General features: G+C 39.8%; 1 protein-coding gene across 1 annotated transcript; it reads left to right on the top strand.

Annotated features, from left to right (window-relative positions):
* Positions 1–1,358: 1,358 nt before the first annotated feature.
* Positions 1,359–21,894, top strand: LOC139444416 (uncharacterized). The gene is made up of 15 exons (XM_071225388.1): positions 1,359–1,643; positions 5,942–5,995; positions 6,610–6,831; positions 9,016–9,132; positions 9,903–9,986; positions 11,086–12,082; positions 12,634–12,747; positions 13,279–13,436; positions 14,990–15,086; positions 16,234–16,314; positions 17,833–17,952; positions 18,832–18,896; positions 19,637–19,727; positions 20,030–20,088; positions 20,747–21,894. The coding sequence occupies exons 1-15, from the start codon at positions 1,440–1,442 to the stop codon at positions 20,819–20,821; spliced, it is 2,538 nt and encodes an 845-aa protein (XP_071081489.1). The 5' UTR covers positions 1,359–1,439; the 3' UTR covers positions 20,822–21,894.
* The last annotated feature ends 2,974 nt before the right edge of the window (positions 21,895–24,868 follow it).

Genomic DNA, 24,868 nt, shown 5'->3' with positions numbered 1-24,868 from the left:
AATCGACACAACACACCTACGAAATCGATTCCAGCCAGCAACAGTGACTGCTCAACGAATATCTTCACAAACCGTACGTCGTCGCCTCAGATGTGCAGGGATTGTCGCCAGAAGACCCGCCAGACGTCCCATTTTGACAGGAAACCACCGTCAAGCACGTCTACAGTGGTGCGGACAGCGTCTACGCCGGACGGCCATTCACTGGGGCACAAGTTCTATTCACTGACGGGTCTCGTTTTCACTTCAGCCACAGCGATGGACGGATTCGAGTGTACCGACGTCGAGGCGAACGTAGCGTCAATCATTGTGTCATGGAAGAAGATCGGTTCGGGGGCAGCAGGGTTATGGTATGGGGTGGGATTACAGCAAGACAGAGGACCCTTTTGATAGTGGTAGAGGGAAATCTCAATGGACAGCGCTCCCGCGACGAGATAATCGGCCCTGTTGTTCTACCGTCTTTGCGTCGTCATGGCCCAGGCATTACCTTTCAACATGACAACGCCCGGCCTCATATTGCTCGACTTGTTTAGGATTCTCTTCACCAAAACAACGTGAATATCATCCCCTGGTCGGCTCTCTACCCTGATCACTCACCAATCGAGCACATGTGGGATGAGATGGATCGGCGCCTTTGACGTCAACCACATGTTCCACAGACACTCCAGGAACTTCGAAACATGCTCCAGCAGATATGGACAGATATCTCACAGGACTTTGTGCGACGCCTGGTCCATTCCATGAGACGAAGATGTGTTGCTTGCATCGCAACCAGATGTGGATACACACGCTATTAATTTGTAAATTGACATTTTGGCATGTTCATGTTTTTCTATGAAATCACGCATTTTCTGAAGTCAGTATGGCAAATTAAACCATTTGAACACTTACAGGAGTCTTTTATCTGTTGCAAACCGAAATTGTTTCAGATTTGGTAAAAAACATAACTTTGCATTACATTTTATTCAGTGTCACAGGAACTTTTGTCGTTCAGTGTATTTGGTCATAACAATGTTATTTTTACAGTTTAAAACACGTATGTATGCAGTTAAATGCCTTGGTTTCAAACAGTAATATCTTGGAACAGGTAAGACGATTTTATATAGCCTTTGGGTTTGGTTTCAAACAGTAATATCTTGGAACAGGTAAGACGATTTTATATAGCCTTTGGGCTTACACTAACTCAGCTGCCAAAACGTTTTCTACAGACTCGTTTAAACAGAATAAGACATGCAACATATAGCATGTTCGAATAAGATCAGACTCGAACTCAAGTCAAGACGGATTCCACAACACGGAGCATGCTAAGTGAAGAATTACGTCCCTTTACAACTCGACCCGTCAGATGGCGTGCGTGTTTGTTGGTAAACTCGTGATCAAAAAAGTAGGTTGAACGAGACGAAACGGTGTCATCGAAGTAAGCTACGCTGTTGTGTAGCAAGATGAAGCTTTGCATCTTGTTGTCGTTTCTGCCTCTGATATACGGTCATGGATCGTATGGTAACCTGAAGCTAGTAGGAGGCTGGGAAAATGCGGATATCAGTAAGGATGACGTCCAAACTATGGCCAAATTTGCTCTTGACACGGTGAATGCAAAGGAAAACTCTCAGAGACAAATGGTTACGATTGAGTCAGCAACAACGCAGGTAAGTGTCATTTGTATACCTTTCACTTTAATGTGACTAGTACCACCCGTAACCCCTGCTTCAGATTTTGCGTGGCTTAGGGCGGCCTAACCCTAACCTAACCTGACATAAATGATTTTTAATATAAGTAGAATATTATTTATAGTAGCCTAGCCTATAATGTTACTTCCAGGATGATATATCAAAAACATCGAGGCAGTTGGTTAGGGCGGAAGTTAAGAACTGACGTTTAGTGCAAATAGCTGTTTTCAACAAATCAGACAATAAATAAATTCGTTTCATCGTTTATGTGACATGCAAATTAAAAAAAAAACTAACCGTCAGTAATCGACCTTTTTGTGTTTTTAGTTTAGAACAGCTGTAGTGTAGACGAGTCACTTACGGAAGTTAATCGTTCATGAACGTGAAACTGTGATCTTCAATTATTAGTGTGGTTGTGTCACAACATAGGGAAACGAAACTGATGTAGCCCAACTCACTCACTAAATCTGACTGCATGTGATGGGGCTCCTTGCAGTACTCAACATGAAACCATTTGTTTGTTCGTATGGTTATGTTTGTTTATTTTGACATTGTAATGGCTGTTTGACATGAATAAAAATTACTTGTCACTCCTGTCAGGTAGTTTAAAATATGTGTGTGTGTGTTGGGGGGGGGGGGGGGGGGGGGGGTAGGGGGTGCAGGCTAAAACGGCACCTCAGCAAGATGTCACTGATTTCTCTGGCGAAAACAGCACACCTTTTGGTGAAAACCGCTACTAATTGATTGTCGGGGGGATAACGGCACCCCTACTTTTAATAATGATATGAACTATTTATGTAGTAGTATATATGCTTTACTCACAGTTACTCTTTATCGTTTTCTTGTTTCTTTCAACAAATATCATTGTCATCTTCAATGTGACGAAATGTTGATGTCTGATATGTCTGGTACCCTCCTTTCTTCTGAGTTTTCTGATTGTAAACTGATACCAAAGTTCATGTAACCAATCACCTCTTCTATAACAGGATCTATGCATCTTAAACAGTGGAAAGGGAAGTCTTCTCTAGTCCAGGCAATTTCTCTATAACAGGCTACAGAAAGTCCGGTACCACAAACACGATGGGTCCACTAGTCACAGTTATCACAGGATACAGCATGTTGAGTTTGTCTGACATTCCTCTCGCATGCAACACATTGAAAGGACATTGTGAATAATTGTGATCTGACATCACCCTGTTATTCATCTTCAATATAGTTTCAGCATGACATTCAGTTAATTTGAGTAACACGACTTAAAACTTCAACGCATTTGATGTTTTCATAATAAGTTTAGTTGCGCCTCCCAATCAGTGTCAGTGAGTAAATTGAAGTAGAGACCAATTTCTAGTGTCAACTTGTTTTAATGTGATTAACATTTGTGTTCGCAAGTGACCATGTGAGTTAAATTTACTTTATTTCAGTAACAAGGGAAAACAAATAAATAAATAGTTAGCCATTTGCACTTTAGACAAGGTGCTGTTTTCACTCAGTGACATTTGCTGAGGTACTGTTTTAGCTATAATATGTTATAAAAATATTTAATTCATGTTCTTTAATGTTAAATGATTTTTTTTAATGTTTAACAAATGTTTATTTTCACCATTCCCTCCAATCCCATGTAAAAAAACCCCAAACATCTTTAGTTTAGTGAGTGAGTATGGTTTTATGCTGCTTTGAGCAATATTCCAGCAATATCACAGCAAAGACAGCATAAATGAGCTTCACATATGGGGATTCGAACCCTGGACTTCGGCGTGACGAGCAAATTCTACTTTAACCACTAGGCTACCCCACCGCCCTCTTTAGTTAGCCTTAGAGTAAATTCAGTTTAGAAGTTTGTTTTGTCAGATACATTTAATCATTAATTTTAATAGGTAGAATGCTATTAGCTTGGTTAATCCTGATAGTTTAGCTACTATAGTAGTCAGTACTTCACTGAAAATCAATCAGGACAAATTAACATGTTTGATTACGTCGGACTTTTTATTTCGAATTTTCTATAACCCTTTCACTGGTACAACATGTACAAGACACATCAACAAACTATATTTTATGGTTGCCCTGGGGCACGTGACAGGCAGTCTGTCACTGCCTAGCTCGGTGACCTTGTGTTGACCTGATCAAGAGAGGGACCATATGCGCAAAGATTTCCTGATAACTCATGACATTGATACTATATGTCTCAAGTAACTTTTCACAAATGCTATCTTACACTGAATGTGCTCATTTCATATTTGAAACCTGTGCTCTCGTACCATGCATACCACGCAGTATTGAGTAACAATAATTATCATATTGTGGCTGGTATTATCGATGCTGTAAACCAATCCTATAAGCTAGGTATCACTATCCTTTAAATATGCAAATGAGCCCATCTTACAGGAACTATTTTAAGCTGCATACACAGCATGATTCCTCGATGCAATGTTTGCATGTTCAATAAAATATTGACTAAGGTTCCCAGTAAGTTTTGGCAGGGGTTTCCCCATGTGGGTGGCTCTGTAGACATACATGTCTGCAAATGATTTGGCATTTTATGATAAATGAGTGTGGTTCACTCAAACGCTATATTCACACACAGTTTCTAAAGTTACTTCATTGAGTGGCTTTACACCTTGTACATAGATTATTTTAAGACTTTATCAGGTTTATATCCTCGTGTGTTTCCTCATATAAGGAATGAAAATTAGGTGTTAGTTATAATTATTACAACATGAATTTAAAATTTTTTAATTCCAATTTGGGAATTTGTACTGGCATTGTTTGCAGACATGGAGACGAATATCAGCGTCTGAGCAGGTCGATATAAATCCTTGCTCATCTTTCAGTGCAGTCATTCTTAACCAAATTTTTGTATCACCATTATCACTGATCAATGTATCTGATACCACAGAACTTAACCTCTTTTATGGATATTCCATGGCGTTGCTAACAGTAAATGACTGCAAGTGCATCATTTCAGGTGCCATATAAAGCAATTTGAAATCACTCATCCCCGGTTGATTTGAATCAAATATTCATCCAAACAGCTGATTAGCTTACATGTAACTCATTGGAAACCCTTGACAGACACTTGTTCATGCCAGTCTTCATGATGTACTCAACTTAAATTCACTTTTTTACAGGGCGGTGGGGTAGCCTAGTGGTTTAAGTTTCGCTTGTGACACTGAAGACCCGGGTTTGATTCCCAACATGGGTACAAAGTGTGAAGTTTATTTCTGGTGTCCCCCCACTGTGATATTGCTGAAATATTGCTAAAAGTGGCATAAAACCATACTCATTCACTTTATTCAGTTTCAGATCATACAATGATATATGAAGGGTACCATCAATACAATATAAATTGAGGAAAGCACTAACAGGTGTCTACATAATCAATAGGCACTGTTGATAAGCAATAGTATTACTTCATGGTTTTCAAAATAGTAGTAATAAATTCTCAGATCTACATGATCTGAGATAGCTTTCTTTTTCATGTTTATTGAACCATGTCTGGTGCGTGGTTTTTCATATACTTTTACAACAGACTACTTTTACCTTTGTATATATAACCTTGGATACATGTTAGGGCTGAGACGAGTTCAAATTTACTACCTGGGTTTCTGACCTTTAATTAACCGACCCTACCCGGGTACCCACTGTAGGTCTCAAGAGTTGGGTACATAATGTCCGATTGGGAATATAGTTTGACTGTAGCCCTGACAAAATGTATTTAGATACACGTATAAAGTGATCTGGTCATGCATACACTGAAGATGACTGAAGCTTTGTCTTTATTCAAACTTATAAAGGTCGAAGAAGTGGGTGTATGGTCAGATTTTGTTTGTTTGTTGTTTAACGCTGCACTATGCAATTTTCCAGCTATATGATGACAGTCTGTAAATAATCGAGTCTGCATCAACCAAGTCAGCGAGCCTGACCACCCGATCCCGTTAGTCGCCTCTTAGGACAGGCATAGTTGCCTTTTTCAACAAGCATGGGTTGCTGAAGACCTATTCTACCCCGGATCTTCATGGATCGCATGGTCAGAAAGAAATTGAACGTTGGTGACTTGTGATGTGACCATGGAGTTCCAGATATTTTTTGTCATTAAACAATATATAACGTGACTAACCACAGGTCATGTTAGTACTGTGGTTACCCAGGTCCTACTCAGTACCCACTCGACCCGAGTTGCCCGTCCAGCCCTAATACATTTGTCTATTGTACACGTGCATTTGTTTGAATTTGTTCTTCTGTTGTACATCATTACCATCAGTGATTTGTATATGTTGCAGGTTGTGTCTGGGATCAACTATAAGATTGTTCTTCGTGTTACAAATGGAGGGACAGTAAGTACATTAAACCAGGGCTGTGGTTCCTCAGGAATGTAAACCATCAAAAGTTACCTCTGCAGTAGGAGGCTTCCTGTCCATGTTCTTATCTTTTTAGACACAATACGTTGTTGTCCATTCTCACTTTGTGGCCATCAACATACATGGAAAAGGGGATTGTTCCTAAAACTCATGGCACCCAAGGTGTAATGACTTGGGATTCTTGGTTTAAAAATGTCTTGAAAACTGACATAATAATCATTAACTAATTTTCGAATCTGAGTAGTCTTTATTGCACATGCTGGCATCTGTGTACACATAACTCCTGTTCTCGTGATAGCTTCTTTAGGTGCAATCTTTGGAAGTAGTCGGCCATGTTGACATCGTGGTTGGCCTCCATCTTTGATGTAGCTGCAATATAGCTAACTGGCTATATGGGAGAATATTGGAACACTCATGGACACTGGAAAAAATAAGTCACCTGCAATACCCAAAAGCTGATAATAAGCAATTTAATTTTATATTTACTTTTCATTTTCATTGTTGCCGGAATCAGAAATCAAGGAATTATAAATACATTGCCTAAGAAAGGGATTGCCCTGTACTCACTCTTTTTCTTATCCTCCTGACAGGATGAGTTGTGTCATGTGACCGTGTACGACCAATCCTGGACCAGCACCAGGACTCTCACTGACTACTCCTGCAAGCCTAGGACCGTCCTGGGTGGTGTGAAGCCAGCCAGTCTGGACAAAGATGTTCAGACTGCGGTCATGTTTGCAGTGGAATACCACAACTCCAGGGTCAACAGCATGTACAGAGCAGTGGCACAATCTGTGGAGCATGTCACTAAACAGGTGGGTTCTCTACCAGGTCTACTGTCAATATTGATATAGTACACAGTTTAATACTACATGTGGCATGGTATTTTAACTTCTTAAGTGGCCAAACAGGTGATTTGTCTACAAAGTCTACTGTCAATATTGACACAGTACAGAGTTTGATACTACATGTGGCATGGTATTTTAACTTCTTAAGTGGCCAAACAGGTGATTTGTCTACAAAGTTTACTGTCAATATTGACACAGTACAGAGTTTGATACTACATGTGGCATGGTATTTTAACTTTAAGTGGCCAAACAGGTGATTTATCTACAAAGTTTACTGTCAATATTGACACAGTACACAGTTTGATACTACATGTGGCATGGTATTTTAACTTCTTAAGTGGCCAAACAGGTGATTTGTCTACAAAGTCTACTGTCAATATTGACACAGTACAGAGTTTGATACTACATGTGGCATGGTATTTTAACTTCTTAAGTGGCCAAACAGGTGATTTGTCTACCAGGTCTACTGTCAATATTGACACAGTACAGAGTTTGATACTACATGTGGCATGGTATTTTAACTTCTTAAGTGGCCAAACAGGTGATTTGTCTACAAAGTCTGCTGTCAATATTGACACAGTACAGAGTTTGATACTACATGTGGCATGGTATTTTAACTTCTTAAAGGGCAAGTTCACACGGAAATGAACCATTTTTTCTTGTACTTTTTCCACATTAAAAGTGTTAACATAGAAGTGTCATAGACAAAAATATAAAAACATCATATTTAATTAACATATTTTTTGCACTAAAACGATTCATATTTTTCACATTTACCAAGTGTTCTATTTCCATAACAAAAACACCATGGCTTATGCCCCTTGCAATATGACGTCATTGGTGCCAATTGATAAACATTATGACGTCATCATGCTTTGTTAGAGCCGTTTCACGTGGTGTAGGTACAGTTTTGTGATTCTAGCATCTCAGATGCCAGCCAGAATTGTGTTATGCTGAGACACCACTGCGCCGGAGTGTGTCGTAGACCATGTTGTTTTACCGCAAACTGGTCCTTGATATCTTTTGCGTTGAGAATAGACAGTTGAATTGGCACCAATTACGTCATAATCTAAGGGGGATAACTCAGGCCTATTTCGCTCGTAAAACGAAGGCCTCATAATGGCATATCACTTTCACACTATTGTGAGCTTCCTACTTTCACTGTGAAGAAAAATGAGTGTATATTTTCAAACACAAATACTAACTAATTCTAAAATTGCATTTTGTTTAGAAAAAGAAAGAAAGTGATTTTTGCGTGTACACTTCCCCTTTAAGTGGCCAAACAGGTGATTTGTCTACAAAGTCTACTGTCAGTATTGACACAGTACAGAGTTTGATACTACATGTGGCATGGTATTTTAACTTCTTAAGTGGCCAAACAGGTGATTTGTCTACCAGGTCTACTGTCAATATTGACACAGTACAGAGTTTGATACTACATGTGGCATGGTATTTTTACTTCTTAAGTGGCCAAACAGGTGATTTGTCTACAAAGTCTACTGTCAATATTGACACAGTACACAGTTTGATACTACATGTGGCATGGTATTTTTACTTCTTAAGTGGCCAAACAGGTGATTTGTCTACCAGGTCTACTGTCAATATTGACACAGTACAGAGTTTGATACTACATGTGGCATAGTATTCATCATCAGGCTTCATACCTCAACCTTGTTGGTTGTGTAAACATCAATCTATCATCATTCAATCTTGTGAAAGCATCAATTATTCACTTGTATGTAGCCTTCCAACATCACATTTCTGTACATCACTTGCTTGATAGCGGTGCTAGTATCTACATTGCATTCATTGTAATAAAGAAGTTGTATATCAATAGAACCATCTCCCTTGTTCATGGTATTTTGTTCACATTGTGATTAACTAGTCATATGAAAAGTCAGATCTTCTTTAACTTCCTTGGGTAGTATATTTGTCCTGACGGTTTCAAAATGGTCATGTAGTCATATTGCTGAAAATGGGGCATCACATCACCTGTAAGGTTGCTTCTTCCAAAGACGGATGTAGTTCATTATGACAATTTCTTGTCTCTTTAGTTGACCAAAGGATTAATGATCCAAATATAGTCCTCACCAGGATGTTGTCAGTAGTACAATGAACATTGTTATGTATACCCAAACTGTTTGTTTTCAGGTAGTTGCCGGAACCTTGTACACCTTCTCTGTGAGTATGGTGGACACAATGTGCGGAAACAGTCCGGCCAACAAGGGCAAGGGACTGGAGGACTGTGCTGTGGCTGACAAGCCTGTGGTAGGATATACTCATTGCTCAACAGAACAGTAATACACTGAAACAAAATGAAAACGCTCAATCACCTTTAACTCGAAATCAGAAAAGATGTTTTTTTTTGCTCCAGCCCATCTTCACGCACATCAAATGAGATTTGAACCTGTATGACGACATTATCATGTTTGATTGTCTTATGCCAAATATTTACAAATAAATCGCATATGTGTTTTCAAAGTGTTTTAGTATACAGTCAAGTCCCGTTAATCCGACATTGTTGGTTGCATATGAATATGTCGGATACACGAGTATGTCAGATAAACGAAATTGGGTAGTATAAACGTTCGTGGTCGAAAATTGGTCGAAACTACACGATAGATAACAAAAAGGAAAAGGAAATATTAATAATGTTGTGTTACATTTGTCAGCGGAATATGTTTTCTAATCATGCAACCAATAAAGTTTAACACAAAACTACTGTTACGGACTGTATGACTGATTCAAAATTGACTGATTTTTAAAGCATAGTCTGGAATGGAAGTCATTAATTTGAAACTAGTGCTGCAATGCTTAAGAAAGCATATGAGTATTCAATGCTTGCCACAGGGCCTGGTTGCTGCTATTTTGTAACATAGTAGTCAGCAGTCGCCTGTATAATGGTCCTTCTTTACCAGGAGTTTAGAAAATTAGTGATCCTGTTACCCTTCTTTCAGCTGTTTGAAATTATGTCATGAAAAGGAATGAAAACATTAACAAATTATGTATGGTTTCACACAATGTTTTTTAACATTCAGAAAACTGTGTGCAGCTACAAGGTATTGTACCAAGCCTGGAAGACACCCAATTTCACTTTGGAGTCGGAGAAATGTGGCCAACAGGCAAGTAAAGGAAGTGGCATTGAAGTTTAGATGACCTCCACGTGGGAGCCATTCACTATGTTTACAACCAGTATTAACGTCACTGTGTTTACAACCAGTATTAACGTCGCTGTGTTTACAACCAGTATAAAAATCACTGTGTTTACAACCAGTATTAACGTCACTGTGTTTACAACCAGTATTAACGGCGCTGTGTTTTTACAACCAGTATTAACGTCGCTGTGTTTACAACCAGTATTAGAGTCGCTGTGTTTACAACCAGTATTAGAGTCACTGTGTTTGCAACCAGTATTAACGTCGCTGTGTTTACAACCAGTATTAACGTCGCTGTGTTTACAACCAGTATTAACGTCGCTGTGTTTACGACCAGTATTAACGTCGCTGTGTTAACAACCAGTATTACCATCGCTATGTTTACAACCAGTATTAACGTCACTGTGTTTACAACCAGTATTAACGTCACTGTGTTTACAACTAGTATTAACGTCACTGTGTTTACAACCAGTATTAATGTCACTGTATTTACAACTAGTATTAACGTCACTGTGTTTACAACCAGTATTAATGTCACTGTGTTTACAACCAGTATTAACGTCACTGTGTTTACAACTAGTATTAACGTCGCTCTGTTTACAACTGGTATTAACGTCGCTGTGTTTACAACCAGTATGTGGCAAGCTGTTGTTCATAGTTTACTTTAAGTCTTCTTGTTTTTTTGTCACCTAGAACAGTCTCTCCCCCACAAAAAATAGAAAAAGCAAAATTTTAGAACAGAATGCCTAGAAGTTGTTGAGTTCATGAATTCGCCAAATCCTGCTTTCCTGTCAGTAGTTCAGCAGGATGTAGATGAGATGCTGACCATCCTGACGAGGTGCAGCCTGCCCTCTGGGTCATTATGTAATGTTACGGAGACCAGTCAGAGATGTCGAATGGGAGACTGATTCAGGCTCTTTCATGTTGTTTTGATGCCCTTTTCTTATGAGATTTTGATATCGTTGAGTAATTAATTGACATTTATTTGTTCTCGGGAAGTAGACCTCTTGTCCCTTGTTCAGTGTAACCATTTGGCCACAGTCCCAATGTAGATTTCTATCAACAGAATGATCAACCAGCTCCTCCTGTTTCCAACCAAATTCCAAAGGTTGAAGAGCTCCTGAAACCAATGTTGGCCGGTGTCAAGGTGGGCGACTCTCTACCAGAACTCAAGGATGACCTGGCCAGTAAGCTGAAGGACCTCCTTGGTAAGCACAAGACGCCACGGCTAGAGGAACTTCTTGGACCTGACAAGACACTCCCACTGTTTGGTCTCCCCAACCAGCAGAACAAGGCACAGCTGTTGACCAATAAGATTGAGCCTTTGCTGAAGCGTCAGAAGAAGGATTTTATACCTGATAACCTTCACCCTCTACTGGAACATATTGGGACTGGACTGCTGGGAGCATTTAAACATGTAATTGGAGGAGACAACCACGACTTTCAGAAACACGGGGAGACAAAGCCTCTGATTGGAGGAGGAGACCACGACTTTCAGAAACATGGGGAGACAAAGCCTCTGATTGGAGGAGACGACCATGACTTTCAGAAACATGGGGAGACAAAGCCTCTGATTGGAGGAGACGACCATGACTTTCAGAAACATGGGGAGACAAAGCCTCTGATTGGAGGAGGAGACCACGACTTTCAGAAACATGGGAAGACAAAGCCTCTGATTGGAGGAGACGACCACGACTTTCAGAAACATGGGGAGACAAAGCCTCTGATTGGAGGAGACGACCATGACTTTCAGAAACATGGGGAGACAAAGCCTCTGATTGGAGGAGGAGACCACGACTTTCAGAAACACGGGGAGACAAAGCCTCTGATTGGAGGAGGAGACCACGACTTTCAGAAACATGGGGAGACAAAGCCTCTGATTGGAGGAGGCGACCATGACTTTCAGAAACATGGGGAGACAAAGCCTCTGATTGGAGGAGATGACCACGACTTTCAGAAACATGGACGTGGCAACCTAGGTGGAGATGGTCATGACCTCTGTCATGGAGGACACTTCAAGGACTTCATGATCAAACATGGAAAGTTTTACAAAACTGATGAAGGTAGGGATCAATCTCCTTGGTGAAATATTATAGAATAGTGCATTAGAAGGACGAAATAGTTTCAGGACAGGGATCATGCTCAACCACTGTTTTGTCTGGCTAAAACTTGGTTATTTACAGTGATATAGCTGGAATATTGCTGCACCTGGTGATAACAGAGAAGTAAACTGGCAATTGCGCAGAGCTCTCCTATTTTTCATTCAGTTCTACCATGACTTCCCTGAAAGATGACTATGCTTGTCGTAGGAGGCGACTAATCAGATCGGATGGTCAGACTTGCTGACTTGCCTGATGAATGTCATCGTATCCCAATTGTGTGGATTGATGCTCATGATATCAGTCACTGGATTGTCTGGTTCAGACTTGATTATTTACAGACTGTCGTCATATAGCTGGAATATTGCTGAGTGCGGCGTTTAACAACAAACTAACAAACTATGACTTCTTCTGATGGTAAATAACTCTGGGTATTTGTAGCACTCTGCACCTTATTATTTCCTTTGTCTTCAATTATAAGTTAACTTATTTGATTTTTTTAATTCATATTTCAGAGGAGGCCAAGAGATTTGCCATCTTCTGTGAGAACATGAAAACTGCTCGTCAACTGAACAAGACTGAACAAGGAACAGCAGTATATGGCGCTACCAAATTTGCAGATCTAACACGTGAGAATCAAATCCATCCAAATTCATCGTCCAAAATAGTGTGCCCTGTTGGGACTAAATAAAGGTCCAAAGTACCCAAAGAGCTGACTGGAGAGATTGGGTGTCAGAACCGGTGACTTGACTGATTGTGTTTCCCTCTGTCCAAATAGCTTGGGGGCAGTCTGGTAGCTTGGGGGGCAGTCGGGTAGCCTAGTGGTTGAAGCGTTCGCTCGTCACGCCGAAGACCCGGGTTCGATTACCGACATGGGTACAATGTGTGAAGCCCATTTCTGGTGTCCGCCCCCGTCATATTGCTGGAATATTGTTAAAAGCAGTGTAAAACCATACTCACTCACTCACTCACCAAATATTTTGGATCATTGCTCGTGCTTTCATGTACTGGTTTGTTGTGTCCAGATTTGATATTTTTATTGATGTAGCTGGAATATTGCTGACTACAGCGTCCAACCATATGCACTCAAAGATAGTATTTATTTGTATTAGTTTGCATTATTTATTTTGTATTTTGCATAATTTGTATAATGTTTGCAGAGAAGGAATTCAAACAGAAATACCTCAGCAAGACAACTTGGGACAAGATACCCAACCATGGTGCCTCCACAATGTACAGAGCCAAAATCCCTCATGGAACTACCCCAAAAGCCTTTGACTGGAGAGATCATGGTGCGGTTACACCAGTAAAGAACCAGGTAATGTATTCCTCAACTCTGGTAGGATTTGGTTTGGTTTGTTGTTTAACGCCGCACTCAGCAATATTCCAGCTATATTACGGCGGTCTGTAAATAATCAAGTCTGGAACAGACAATCCAGTGATTGATATCAGGAGCATCGATCCACGCAATTGGGACCGATGACATGTATCATCAGTTAGGCGTAAAATGGAGAGATCAGATCGGACATACCTACAGTAAGTCTTTCAGGATGAAAAACTCCTATGTTTATCAGAAGTGTGTCCGATAAGACAATACCCACCCCCTTCATGCTCCTGTTGTCATTTGCTAAGAGAACTATGCTGAAGGCATTAAATAACGGAACAATTCATATCAAACAAATCACCAGGGAGACGAGTTTCCAGTCAGCAGGTAGGGCATACTTCGGTTTAGCTGTGTAACAGAAATGTAATAAATCTCAGCATGTCCTAGAGAAGACATTAACAGCACTGCTGAACTATCAAATTTGGAATTTAGGCACAAAACACTCACTCACTCACTCCATTTTCAATTGAAACAAGATGATATTGATGATGGCACAGAAGGTAGATGGAGAATAAATGATTATGATTTCTTAAATTGGGAACTTTTCAGACAAGTGAAGGATATTATTTCATCAGAATCTTGTTCTTATTGACAGCCTTGTGTCTCATGTTGGAATAGTTTGATGTTTCACATGTTGGAAATAGATTGATGTTTCACATGTTGGAATAGTTTGATGTTTCACATGTTGGAAATAGATTGATGTTTCACATGTTGGAAATATGTCAATGTTTCACATGTTGGAAATAGATTGATGTTTCACGTGTTGGAAATAAATTGATTTTTCACATGTTGGAAATATGTCAATGTTTCACATGTTGGAAATCGATTGATGTTTCACATGTTGGAAATAGTTTGATGTTTCACATGATGGAAATAGATTAATGTTTCACATTTATGAAATATTTCAATGTTACACCTGTTGGAAATAGTTGTGATATGCCACATGTTGGAAATAGATTAATGTTCCACATGTTTGAAAAAGTTGCAATGTTTCACATGTTGGAAATATGTCTGTTCACATGTTGGAAATAGTTTGATGTTTCACATGTTGAAAATAGTTGCACTGTTTCACAAGTTGAAAAGCATCGGGAAGATCCGGGGTAGAATAGGTCTTCAGCAACCCATGCTTGCTGCAAAAGGCGACTATGCTTGTTGTAAAAGGCGACTAACGGAATCGGGTGGTCAGGCTCGCAGGCTTGGTTGATGCATGTCATCAATCCCAATTATGTGGATCGATGCTTATGACTGCCATCATATAGCTGGAATATTGCTGATTGCGGCATTAAACAACAAAGCAACCAACCACATGTTGAAAATAGTTTGATGTTTCACATGTTGGAAATAGTTGCGATGTTTCACATGTTGTGTTTGATGTTTCACATGTTGTGTTTGATGTTTCACATGTTGTGTTTGATGTTTCACATGTTGTGTTTGATGTTTCACATGTTGTATTTGATGTTTCACATGTTGTCTTGTCTTGTCTTCAGGGACAGTGTGGTTCCTGCTGGGCTTTCTCCACCACTGGTAACATTGAGGGACAATGGCAGATCAAGAATAAACGTCTCATCTCCCTCTCAGAACAAGGTAACAGCCGAGCTTCACACCATTTGTACCCCTGTGGGAAGTCCGAGGCAGAATAGTTCCCTGTACACCCTACTTGTCACAAAGGACAATCACTGAGGATTGGGTGGTAACAATGGGTGTCCTGGCAGATTGTATACCATCATACCCTAATTGTGTGGGTTTTGCTCATGCTGTCAACAACAACTCTCTGCCATCAGTGAGAATTACTGAACCTATGCTACTCAACTTTTGATAGGGATACTCAGAGTGTCCATGCAGGCACTGAATGTGACTGATCGCTGGGAGAGCCTGCAATACAAATAACATTCAATATTGCCTTGACACTGACTCATGTTCAGAATCATTACAGATAATAAGTAAATAATACAGCATTCCCTGAAGCTGCTGTTTAAGGTTTGTAACAGTATGAAATATCTGTCAAAAGTTGAGGAGTATCCTTTCATTTGACTGTTATGTACACACCCCCAAAAGAGTGAGTGAGTGAATTTGGTTTTACGCCGCTTTTAGCAATATTCCAGCAATATCACGGCGGGGGACACCATAAATGGGCTTCACACATTGTACCCATGTCGGGATTCGAACCCGGGTCTTCGGTGTGACAAGCAAACGCTTCAACCACTAGGCTACCCGACCGCCCCACCACCAAAAGAAACGCAAACCATAGAAACATATAGAGAAGTATGTACGTTAAGAATAGATGTTTCCAATGTGTACCACTTAATGACAAAACTCTCAAACAGTCAACTGTTACAACATAGTTGCTATATTTTTATAACGATATGCTGCACATGATTTCCAAACTTTACACGCTAATCCTACACGAGAAAAATGATGCATCTTGAGACATGGATCTATGACGTCACATGTGATGCATGCATGAGCGTCGGTTCACACAACACCCACTATATTTGTTTGTGCATTGAACCAATCAAATATCTCTTAAATATGAGTAAGTCTTCATATATTAACTTTTCTTTTGGCGGTGAGTATATAGATTGGAAAATATCATAGGATTGCAGTTGGAGGTGCTTGATCTCGGACAAGGACAACAGTTCTAGCTGAACCTGCTTCATTGGCGATTCTTTAATTCTTAATGTCAGGTAGAGGTAGTCCATTGCTGTCAACCTGATTGTCTCTTTGTTTACAGAGCTGGTGGACTGTGACAAGCTGGACGAGGGATGTAATGGTGGACTGCCTTCTAATGCCTACATGTCCATCATGAAACTGGGTAGGAAACATGTTGTGGAAGTGATTATAGTTAAAATTCTTGTTTTTGTTAGGCTAAAAAAATAATAGTTTTAGTTCTCAGGCACCGCCCGCATCATTATAGAGTTTGCTGCACGTTTGTTTTCATTTTCATTTTTTAAAAAAATAAAAAAATCCTTAAATATTCCAAATCCAATAGTAGTCAAATACTATATTCCAGTATTTTGCTCATCAAGGAATACATTTTGATGGGAGGCCCTTTCCCAGGTTGATTGTACAAAATTGTTTATTTGGTTACACAACTGTTTATTTGGTTACATACTAGTTTGAACAACAACAAAAAAGACACCGCCCGCCCACACTATATTTTCAAAAACCATCACCTGAGAACCTATTCTTTTATTTTTTTAAGCCTTACTCAGATGTCCTATGAAGAGAAAAGAACGACAATTTGGAATATGTTCAATGCTTTCATTAGCATTAAAATAGAATTTTATATATTTCTTAATATAATATTGTATAAGTTAAAAGTAGTTGCATCATTGCTATTCTTTGTTTTTTCTATGCATAGCTGTAAGTAATATTTTCCTAAGGAGATGGTGGTTTACCATTAGTTTAACCATGGTAACTTGAGTGTCGTGAGTTTCGTGTGTGGTTTATTAAATGTCTTTCTAACAAATGTTGAGACACAGCTTCATCATGTCCACAGTCACAAGACACTAGTTTTATCCTGCTAACCACCTGCTGCACTGTCTGCAGGTTACTTTGTAGTCAAATAACAAGAGTAGGCACATCGACACAGACGCATTGTACCCGTGAAGATCTGGGTTAGAATAGGTCTTCAGCAACCCATCCTTTCCCTAAAACAAGACTATGTCCACACGTTTCCTACCTTCTCTCCCATCCATGAAAATTTGGGTACAGAATTGGTCTTCAGCAACCCATGCTTGCCATAAGATCGGGTAGTCGGGCTCACTGACTTGGTTGATGCATGTCATTGTATCCCAATTGCATAGATCAATGCTCATATAGCTGACATATAGCTGGAATATTGCTGAGTGTGGCGTTAAACAACAAACAAAGACGCAGAACCCCCAAAAGAAAGTGTTATCCCAAATATAATATTTGTAAAATTTGACCACCTTCTAAATGGCATTGTGTATTCATATGTTATGTTATGTTATGTTATGTTATGTTATGTTATGTTATGTTATGTTATGTTATCTTCAGTATGTGTGTTTGATGTTTTTGGGTCATATGATCTCTAGGAATCTCACCTACATGGGAAAAAACATGCAGTTGATACCAACTGTCATAGCTGATGCGTGGAAAACAATCAGAAGAAATTACAACCTGGTGCTATTCACACTGTAACCTTATATTGACACCACACACAGTTATCTCCCATGAATGTGCAAAGCGAAAATAACTATTGTCCTTAAGTATCTTGTCACTTGTGAGAGCAGTATTGGAAAGGACCAAATTGTCTTGAATCTGATACACACATGCGCATAATACACTTTGTATGATTCATATCTAGGTGGCTTGGAGACGGAAGGTGATTACAAATATGACGGGGAGGATGAGAAATGTGCCTTCAACAAATCGGAGGTTGTAGTCAAGATCAATGGTGCTGTCAACATCTCCAGCAATGAAGATGGTAAGTCAATGCTACTACCATAGATAGGCAGATTCAAAGACAGTTCCATTTATGTTCTCTTTGATGTTTTGAATATTTTGCTGTATGTATTGGGAATCTATTTCAGCAAATATATATTGCTTAACGCTGCATCATCTTTTCCACTAGTTGGAAATTCATTGGCCTCCCAATGACCTCCTTATCAGTGGCCATGTCACTTGATCATCAACTGATATCAATGTCCCCTCATACCATGCTTGGCAAGAGAGCAGGCCAAATGAGGAATTGATCGTGAAATTAACTGACAGTAAAAGTAATGCATTGACATTTTGCACATTTTTTTAAAGATTTATTTTGAAAGGGGCATTTGTTAAAACAGGAGCCTCAGCTGTTACTTTCATCAGTCTGCATATCAATATCTAGCTGTATTCCTGGCATGTCTGGTGTGTCTTGCTGTATTCCTGGTATGTCTGGTGAGTCTTGCTGTATTCCTGGCATGTCTGGTGTGTCTTGCTGTATTCCTGGTATGTCTGGTGAGTCTTGCTGTATTCCTGGCATGTCTGGTGTGTCTTGCTGTATTCCTGGTAAGTCTTGCTGTATTCCTGGCATGTCTGGTGAGTCTTGCTGTATTCCTGGTATGTCTGGTGAGTCTTGCTGTATTCCTGGCATATCTGGTGAGTCTTGCTGTATTCCTGGCATGTCTTGTGTGTCTTGCTGTATTCCTGGCATATCTGGTGAGTCTTGCTGTATTCCTGGCATGTCTGGTGAGTCTTGCTGTATTCCTGGCATGTCTTGTGTGTCTTGTTGTATTCCTTGCATATCTGGAATATGGTTTTGTGTATTATCCTGTTGATATATTGTGGAATTTGTCCTGGACATACACACGTTATTTTGTTACAGACATGGCATCCTGGCTGGCCCAGAATGGACCCATCTCCATTGGAATCAATGCAAATGCTATGCAGGTAAAAACAAGAATGTTGAAACCTAGCTGGAAGAAATTAGCAATTTGAGTGTCTCCAATTTTCATACAAAAAATGAAGTTAGATATAGATAGCATTAGTTCATTTTACAACTATATTTTCCACTTTAATGTCAGCGTCATGTACGGGCGTGTCTGAAGCTAACCAAACATAGGAGTAACTGCATGAGGTTATTCTGGAACAAACCACTTCCTATGAATGCGGTTTGTTTACTTGAACAACTATGGAGAACACAATGCCTGCTGTGCATGACCACCTCTGTTGTCAAGTGGATAGAGCATCTGCTCAGAGAGATCAAGGTCGGTTTGATCAGTGGCTGCGTCATACCAAAGATGTACGAAATCTGCAACACAGGAAGCGTTCGTTAAATCTCATACATCATCATCATCATCATCATCATCACCATCATCACCATCATCATCATCACCAAAGATGTTAAAAGATGGTATTTGTTGTTACCCTACATGACGCTCAGCATTAAGGATATACAACAATGGTCGGTTTGGAGCACAAACAGTTAGTCGGTCAGTCACGTACACGCATGCACACGTACATGCACACCCGCACACACAGACACACATGTACATGCACATGCACAAACACATGCACACACAAACAAACACACACACACACACACACACACACACACACACACACACACAGAGTCGACAACTCTCTGTGATAATGACAACTCCTGTAGTGCACGCTAACATATGTTTCAGTTCTACTTTGGAGGAATCTCTCATCCCTGGAGCATCTTCTGCAACCCCAAGTCCCTTGACCATGGTGTCCTTATTGTGGGCTATGGCGTCGGTCAGTAGTCATGTCAATATGGACTATGAACTTGTCGTTATCTAAGAATCAAAGTACCAGTTCCATCATTTCAGATCCTCTTGAATCTGAATACAAGGTGTAAAATGATCAATACATTAAGTTTTGGTGATTGTGATCTTTTGAGATGTTAGAATCTAACCATGCTAATTGCTAATAGCAATGTCAAAAAGACCTTTATTTGTTGTATAATAAGTTTTCTTGGATGAACTAGAATCTGTGAAATTCTGTGTATGGAAGGCTTTGAGACGTGAGCTGATTGTACCGTGTTGTTTGTGTTCCAGAGGGCAGTGAGCCATACTGGATCGTGAAGAACAGCTGGGGCCCTGACTGGGGAGAGAAGGTATTTGTTTGTTTGTTTGTTGTTTTACGCCGTACTCAGCAATATTCCAGCTATATGACGGCGGTCTGTAAATGATCGAGTCTGGACCAGACAATCGAGTGATTGACATCATGAGCATCAATCCACGCAGTTGGGATAAGATGACATGCATCACCCAAGTCAGCAAGCCTGACCACCCTAACTTATGGCAAGCATGGGTTGCTGAAGGGTGGGAGAGAAGGTAGGAAACTTGTGGACAGTTTAGTAGCAGGCCATACTGAACAGTAGGACTCCACGGTATTACCAGTATACTGCAATGTGCTTTTTCATTTTTGGGGGGGGTTCCGGTATATTTGGTAGAAAATCTATTACAAGTTTCAATAACTTAACATCTTCACAGATATTCATTCACAAGTGATGTTTCCCTTTGAAATTACGACAAAAAGGCGAAAAAATGGGAGTGGTTATTCTCTCACGTCGGCGACTGACCATGCTGACTTGGACATTTTAGTCTGTAGAAAATAGGATCTGCATGTACTATCTATGTCAATCGCTGTGACTCCCAATATATCGCAATACATTTCACTACGTTACATTTCACATCACCTTAGGTGAGCTACAGAGCCTCTAGGTTGCTATGATTGTATTGCAGCAAACTGATACTGTTTGTTTGTTCCAGGGCTACTACCGCGTGTACCGAGGTGGCGGCGTGTGCGGACTCAACACCATGTGCACATCTGCTGTAGTCAACTGAAGATGCCTCACCGCTAGCTGCAGATCTGCGATATTCGCACCACAACACACAGAATGAATAGGAAGACATGTTGGAAATAATGTCATTCTGAAAATATGATTCTCACTTTATAAAAAGGGCACATATATAGATCTGAATGTCAAAAGCAGATCTGAACTTCGAAAGCAATTATTTAACCATATTCTGTGTGTTGAGGTGTGAAACTTGTATATATTCTATTGAACTTTTTATAGTATACATGAACCTCGCAAGAGGATGTGATATGTGGTAATGGTGGGAGGTAAATCATACTTTTTGGGTCCTTCAGAAGCGTATACAGGTAAATGAACAAATATGGAATCTGTCCAAATTAAGGCTCCTTTCACCCTATTTAGAATTTGATCTTGCAACATATGTGCAATAGCTATGGTTTCAAAAATAACTTTTTATGATTGATAGTATTTGATTTGATTTTTGGAGATCATTGAGTAATATTTGAGTATGGATATGATCTTTACAGTGAAATGCAGGAATATATATTGCCCATATAATCATTGAGAATGTACATGTTTCAATATTATGTAAATTTGCACTGGTTTATATTTTAATCCCACCTTTACAAGAGTTTGAAGCAACATTTTGGTACTGAAAGAAATTTGCACTGCATCCTTTTTTCCCTTTGCACATTTTTCCTGTCAATCTCAGTCCTTTACAAATATCATATTTAATCAAGAATCTATAATGGTATATATTAGATAAAAGAGTTTAAATCCACATTTGCATGTATTTCAATTCTTGGAGACCCAAATATCCACACTGAATTGTATTTTTGTTATTTAAATCCAGAACAGGTATTTTGATACAGACTTTTAGTTTTGCTTATTGACTGAAACTGTTGTGAAGCTTAGCTATTTATCACTGATATTATTGCTGTGACAAGGGGTGGGACGAGTAGGAGGTTGTTCATGTATTATTTTAACCATTGAAAACATGTTCAGTTATCTTAATTTCATTTATCACAGGTTACAATGGTTGGACTCCTATCTTAACATTAAAATATTGAAACATGCAGATGATGACTTTTGGAAAGGATTTATTTTGGTCATGATCTCCAAGATGAAAACTATCTGTGAAGTATTGAAGTCTCGAAGAGAATTAGTTGTCATGATGAAAACTGATGATAGGATGGACCAAATAAGTCACAAAACTTTTTTGAGACAAATTTATTCAATTAATTTGGTTAGAATTTATTTATCTGTAATGCTGTAAATTGTAAGAGATTGTTCCACTGAGTAAGGTAATCAGGATTGGTCCTTTATTGAAATAAAGCATTCCTTCTTTTTGTGTGTCTTTCAGTTGTTTTTGCACCCTCATGTCCTTAATGTGACAGTAGCATGTCATGTCTCTACCTTGCAATGTATCCCAAGATCATTTACTGCCTCTGTGGTCTAGTGGACTGAGTGTCTGACTGGTCAGTGGTTCCATCCAAAGACATTAAAAGATGGTACTTGTTCTTACCCTAACTGGCGTTCAGCATTAAAGGGTTGAAACAAGGACTGGTCCGTTTGGAGTCAGTATATGGGGTGTCCATGTTAAACTGCAGCATAGTATCTCAGTACAAGCAGCCACACACAGACACACACATGCATGCACATCACAATAATCTTGAACATGACATTAAAGCACATTTCTCCTCACCCTATTGCCAAGATCATTGTGAGGGCAGATTAAATACAAAAGAAGAAAAGAGAAAAGCTTGAGCATGGAAATAGACTTGGTATCTATGTGTCACCAGTACAATCTCACAAACCACACCAAATATTCATACATGGATCACGTAGAGTCATAAGGGTTATGAAATATTGAAAGAGAAATACATGGAGAGAATAAGAAAGTACATAATCCGTTAAGTTCATAAGCCATCAGTTCCTGTTCAGGCAGATAATCACACTGACATTTTATAAATTTTCAACTTTCGTCATCACAGTCATGTGTCCAGATCTTAACAAGTCAAAACTATTGCTCACATCTGAACACGTTTGGTTGCTGTTTCACATTGTAGAATTTACTCACGTCACGTCAGAGCAGTCTACAGCAGATCGCAGGTATAGAAGAAAGGACGCTTCAGTAGGTAGGTAGTTTAGAAAACGTATTGTTGGAGATGGAGTTGGAAACACCGGTCCTGTTAAGGGTGTAACCCTAAACCCAATGGCGTTACACCATATTTACACACGAAACAAGGTTTTGCCTCCGATTCGAAGATGGCAGAAAAGCTCCATTTCCTACTATGAACAAGTCCTGTGATTCATCCTATGGGTGCCTCTGTGGTCTAGTGGTAGAACGTCTGCCCGGAGAGCGGAAGGTTGGGGGTTCCATTCCCTGCGGTGTCATACCAAAAGACGATAAAAGATGGTACTTCTTGTTCCATGCCTGACGCTCAGCATTAAGGCTCTAGTCAGGAATCAGTATACTGTGTGTGAGTGGGGTATTCATGTTAAATTGTGGCATGGTATCTCTGTGGACTAGTGCAATAAAATCGGCATATGTCCGAATAAATACGAGCAGCCACACACACACACACACCACCCAAAAGGACGCTGTTTCCATCTGTCAGGACCAAGCTCGCTGCCACGAATTTGGCCATTTCAAAGCTTCACAAATTTGAGTTGAGTCAGTCAAGAAATTAGCGCCCTCCAGACGAGGAGATACGCAACAGCAAAAGACCACCAGGTCTCGACGTTGGTGGATGTTATACCCAGGTACGGTCACTTCCCTCCAGGATCAAACCTATAGAGGCAGGCTACTTTACAAAACTGGATAAAATCTACCTGAGAACTAGACTAAGATGCAAACTCAACTGTCAGAACGACATTGGTTGCTACTGAATCAAAATAGTGGTGGAAACTATATGAAAGGATAACTGAAAATCAGTGATAGCTTGAGGTGTTCGCGAAAGGGTAACTTCAATCCCTTGACACTCTCTAGATAAACTTGATGTGGGAAACCGTTATAGACCTGACTTGTTGCTGGTAGGTTTGTAATGATTGATAAAGCTTGATGGTTCGATGTCAACAAGTCTGTGACAAGACAAAATATCAACTGTTAACATTGAGTGATAGAGTGCACTTTCGACAGGATACACATACCATATCTTACTTCTTCCTACAAATGTTGAATGTAGAATTTGGTGCAGGTTTGTCATCGGATAATGCAAGGGCACCTTTGCTGTAAGATAGTACAGGAATTTATCAAGTGATCATAATGCATTTACGATGTTTTGCCATACATTGCAATCGTGTTTGTAACTATTACAATTCTGTTGTCATAGTATGAGCGGGGGATGCAAATTCCCACAAAAGATGTAAAGTACACTCTTATAAGTTTGCATGTATTAAATACAATACTTTCCATGTTTAAGCCTGCATTTCAACCAAATACGGTACCAGTCCAACCGATCACGCCGTTTGTGGATGTCATGCGTGGGCTCACTTTCATCTCTCAAAGATGTAACTAACAGAGGGAGGCTACAGTAAAGTCTGTTACAAAATTGAACGAACTCAAACCATAATCTCGAATTGGAAACCCTGCCACCACCTCCCCAGTTCGGTTGTTGGACCTACATTGGTGACTACAACGTCACGATGTCATGCCAGGATTCCCTCTCATACTTCCCACTCCAGAACATCACCTATACACAGATGCTCCTGGCAAAGGTTGCCGCGCTCACATGGACTTTGTCACAGTCCAAGGGGAATGGTGGTACCTGGACAACAAAATGCGAATTCATTGTCTACATTTCACGTATACACAGGATGGGAACTACTGTTTCACCAAAGCACCAAGGGGAAACTAGGTCAAAACATTTCTTGACGGAAGATTTCAGGTTTGTTTGCCTTGGAAGACTCGTTTAGCTTCGGAATGGAAGCATGTCACACACTGGACAAACTAAACATACCAGCAGACTGTCTCTCCCAGATGAGCCATGAATGAGTCATGTGTTAACCACTTTCAACCAGAGACCAAACAACAGTCGAGGCAGCGGAGACATCTAACATCTATTCCATCAGC

This window comes from Haliotis cracherodii, unplaced genomic scaffold, assembly GCF_022045235.1.
Source record: "Haliotis cracherodii isolate W230 unplaced genomic scaffold, xgHalCrac1.p SCAF_5, whole genome shotgun sequence".
Taxonomy (NCBI): Eukaryota; Metazoa; Mollusca; class Gastropoda; order Lepetellida; family Haliotidae; genus Haliotis; species Haliotis cracherodii.
This window is presented reverse-complemented; position numbering and strand designations above follow the sequence as displayed.

Bases quoted from the DNA above. Each gene is read 5' to 3' on its own strand.
- LOC139444416 (XM_071225388.1), top strand. From the start codon at position 1,440: ATGAAGCTTTGCATCTTGTTGTCGTTTCTGCCTCTGATATACGGTCAT. The intron at 13,437-14,989 runs GTAATGTATTCC...TCTTGTCTTCAG, and splicing joins TTACACCAGTAAAGAACCAG to GGACAGTGTGGTTCCTGCTG. The intron at 17,953-18,831 runs GTAAGTCAATGC...ATTTTGTTACAG, and splicing joins CATCTCCAGCAATGAAGATG to ACATGGCATCCTGGCTGGCC.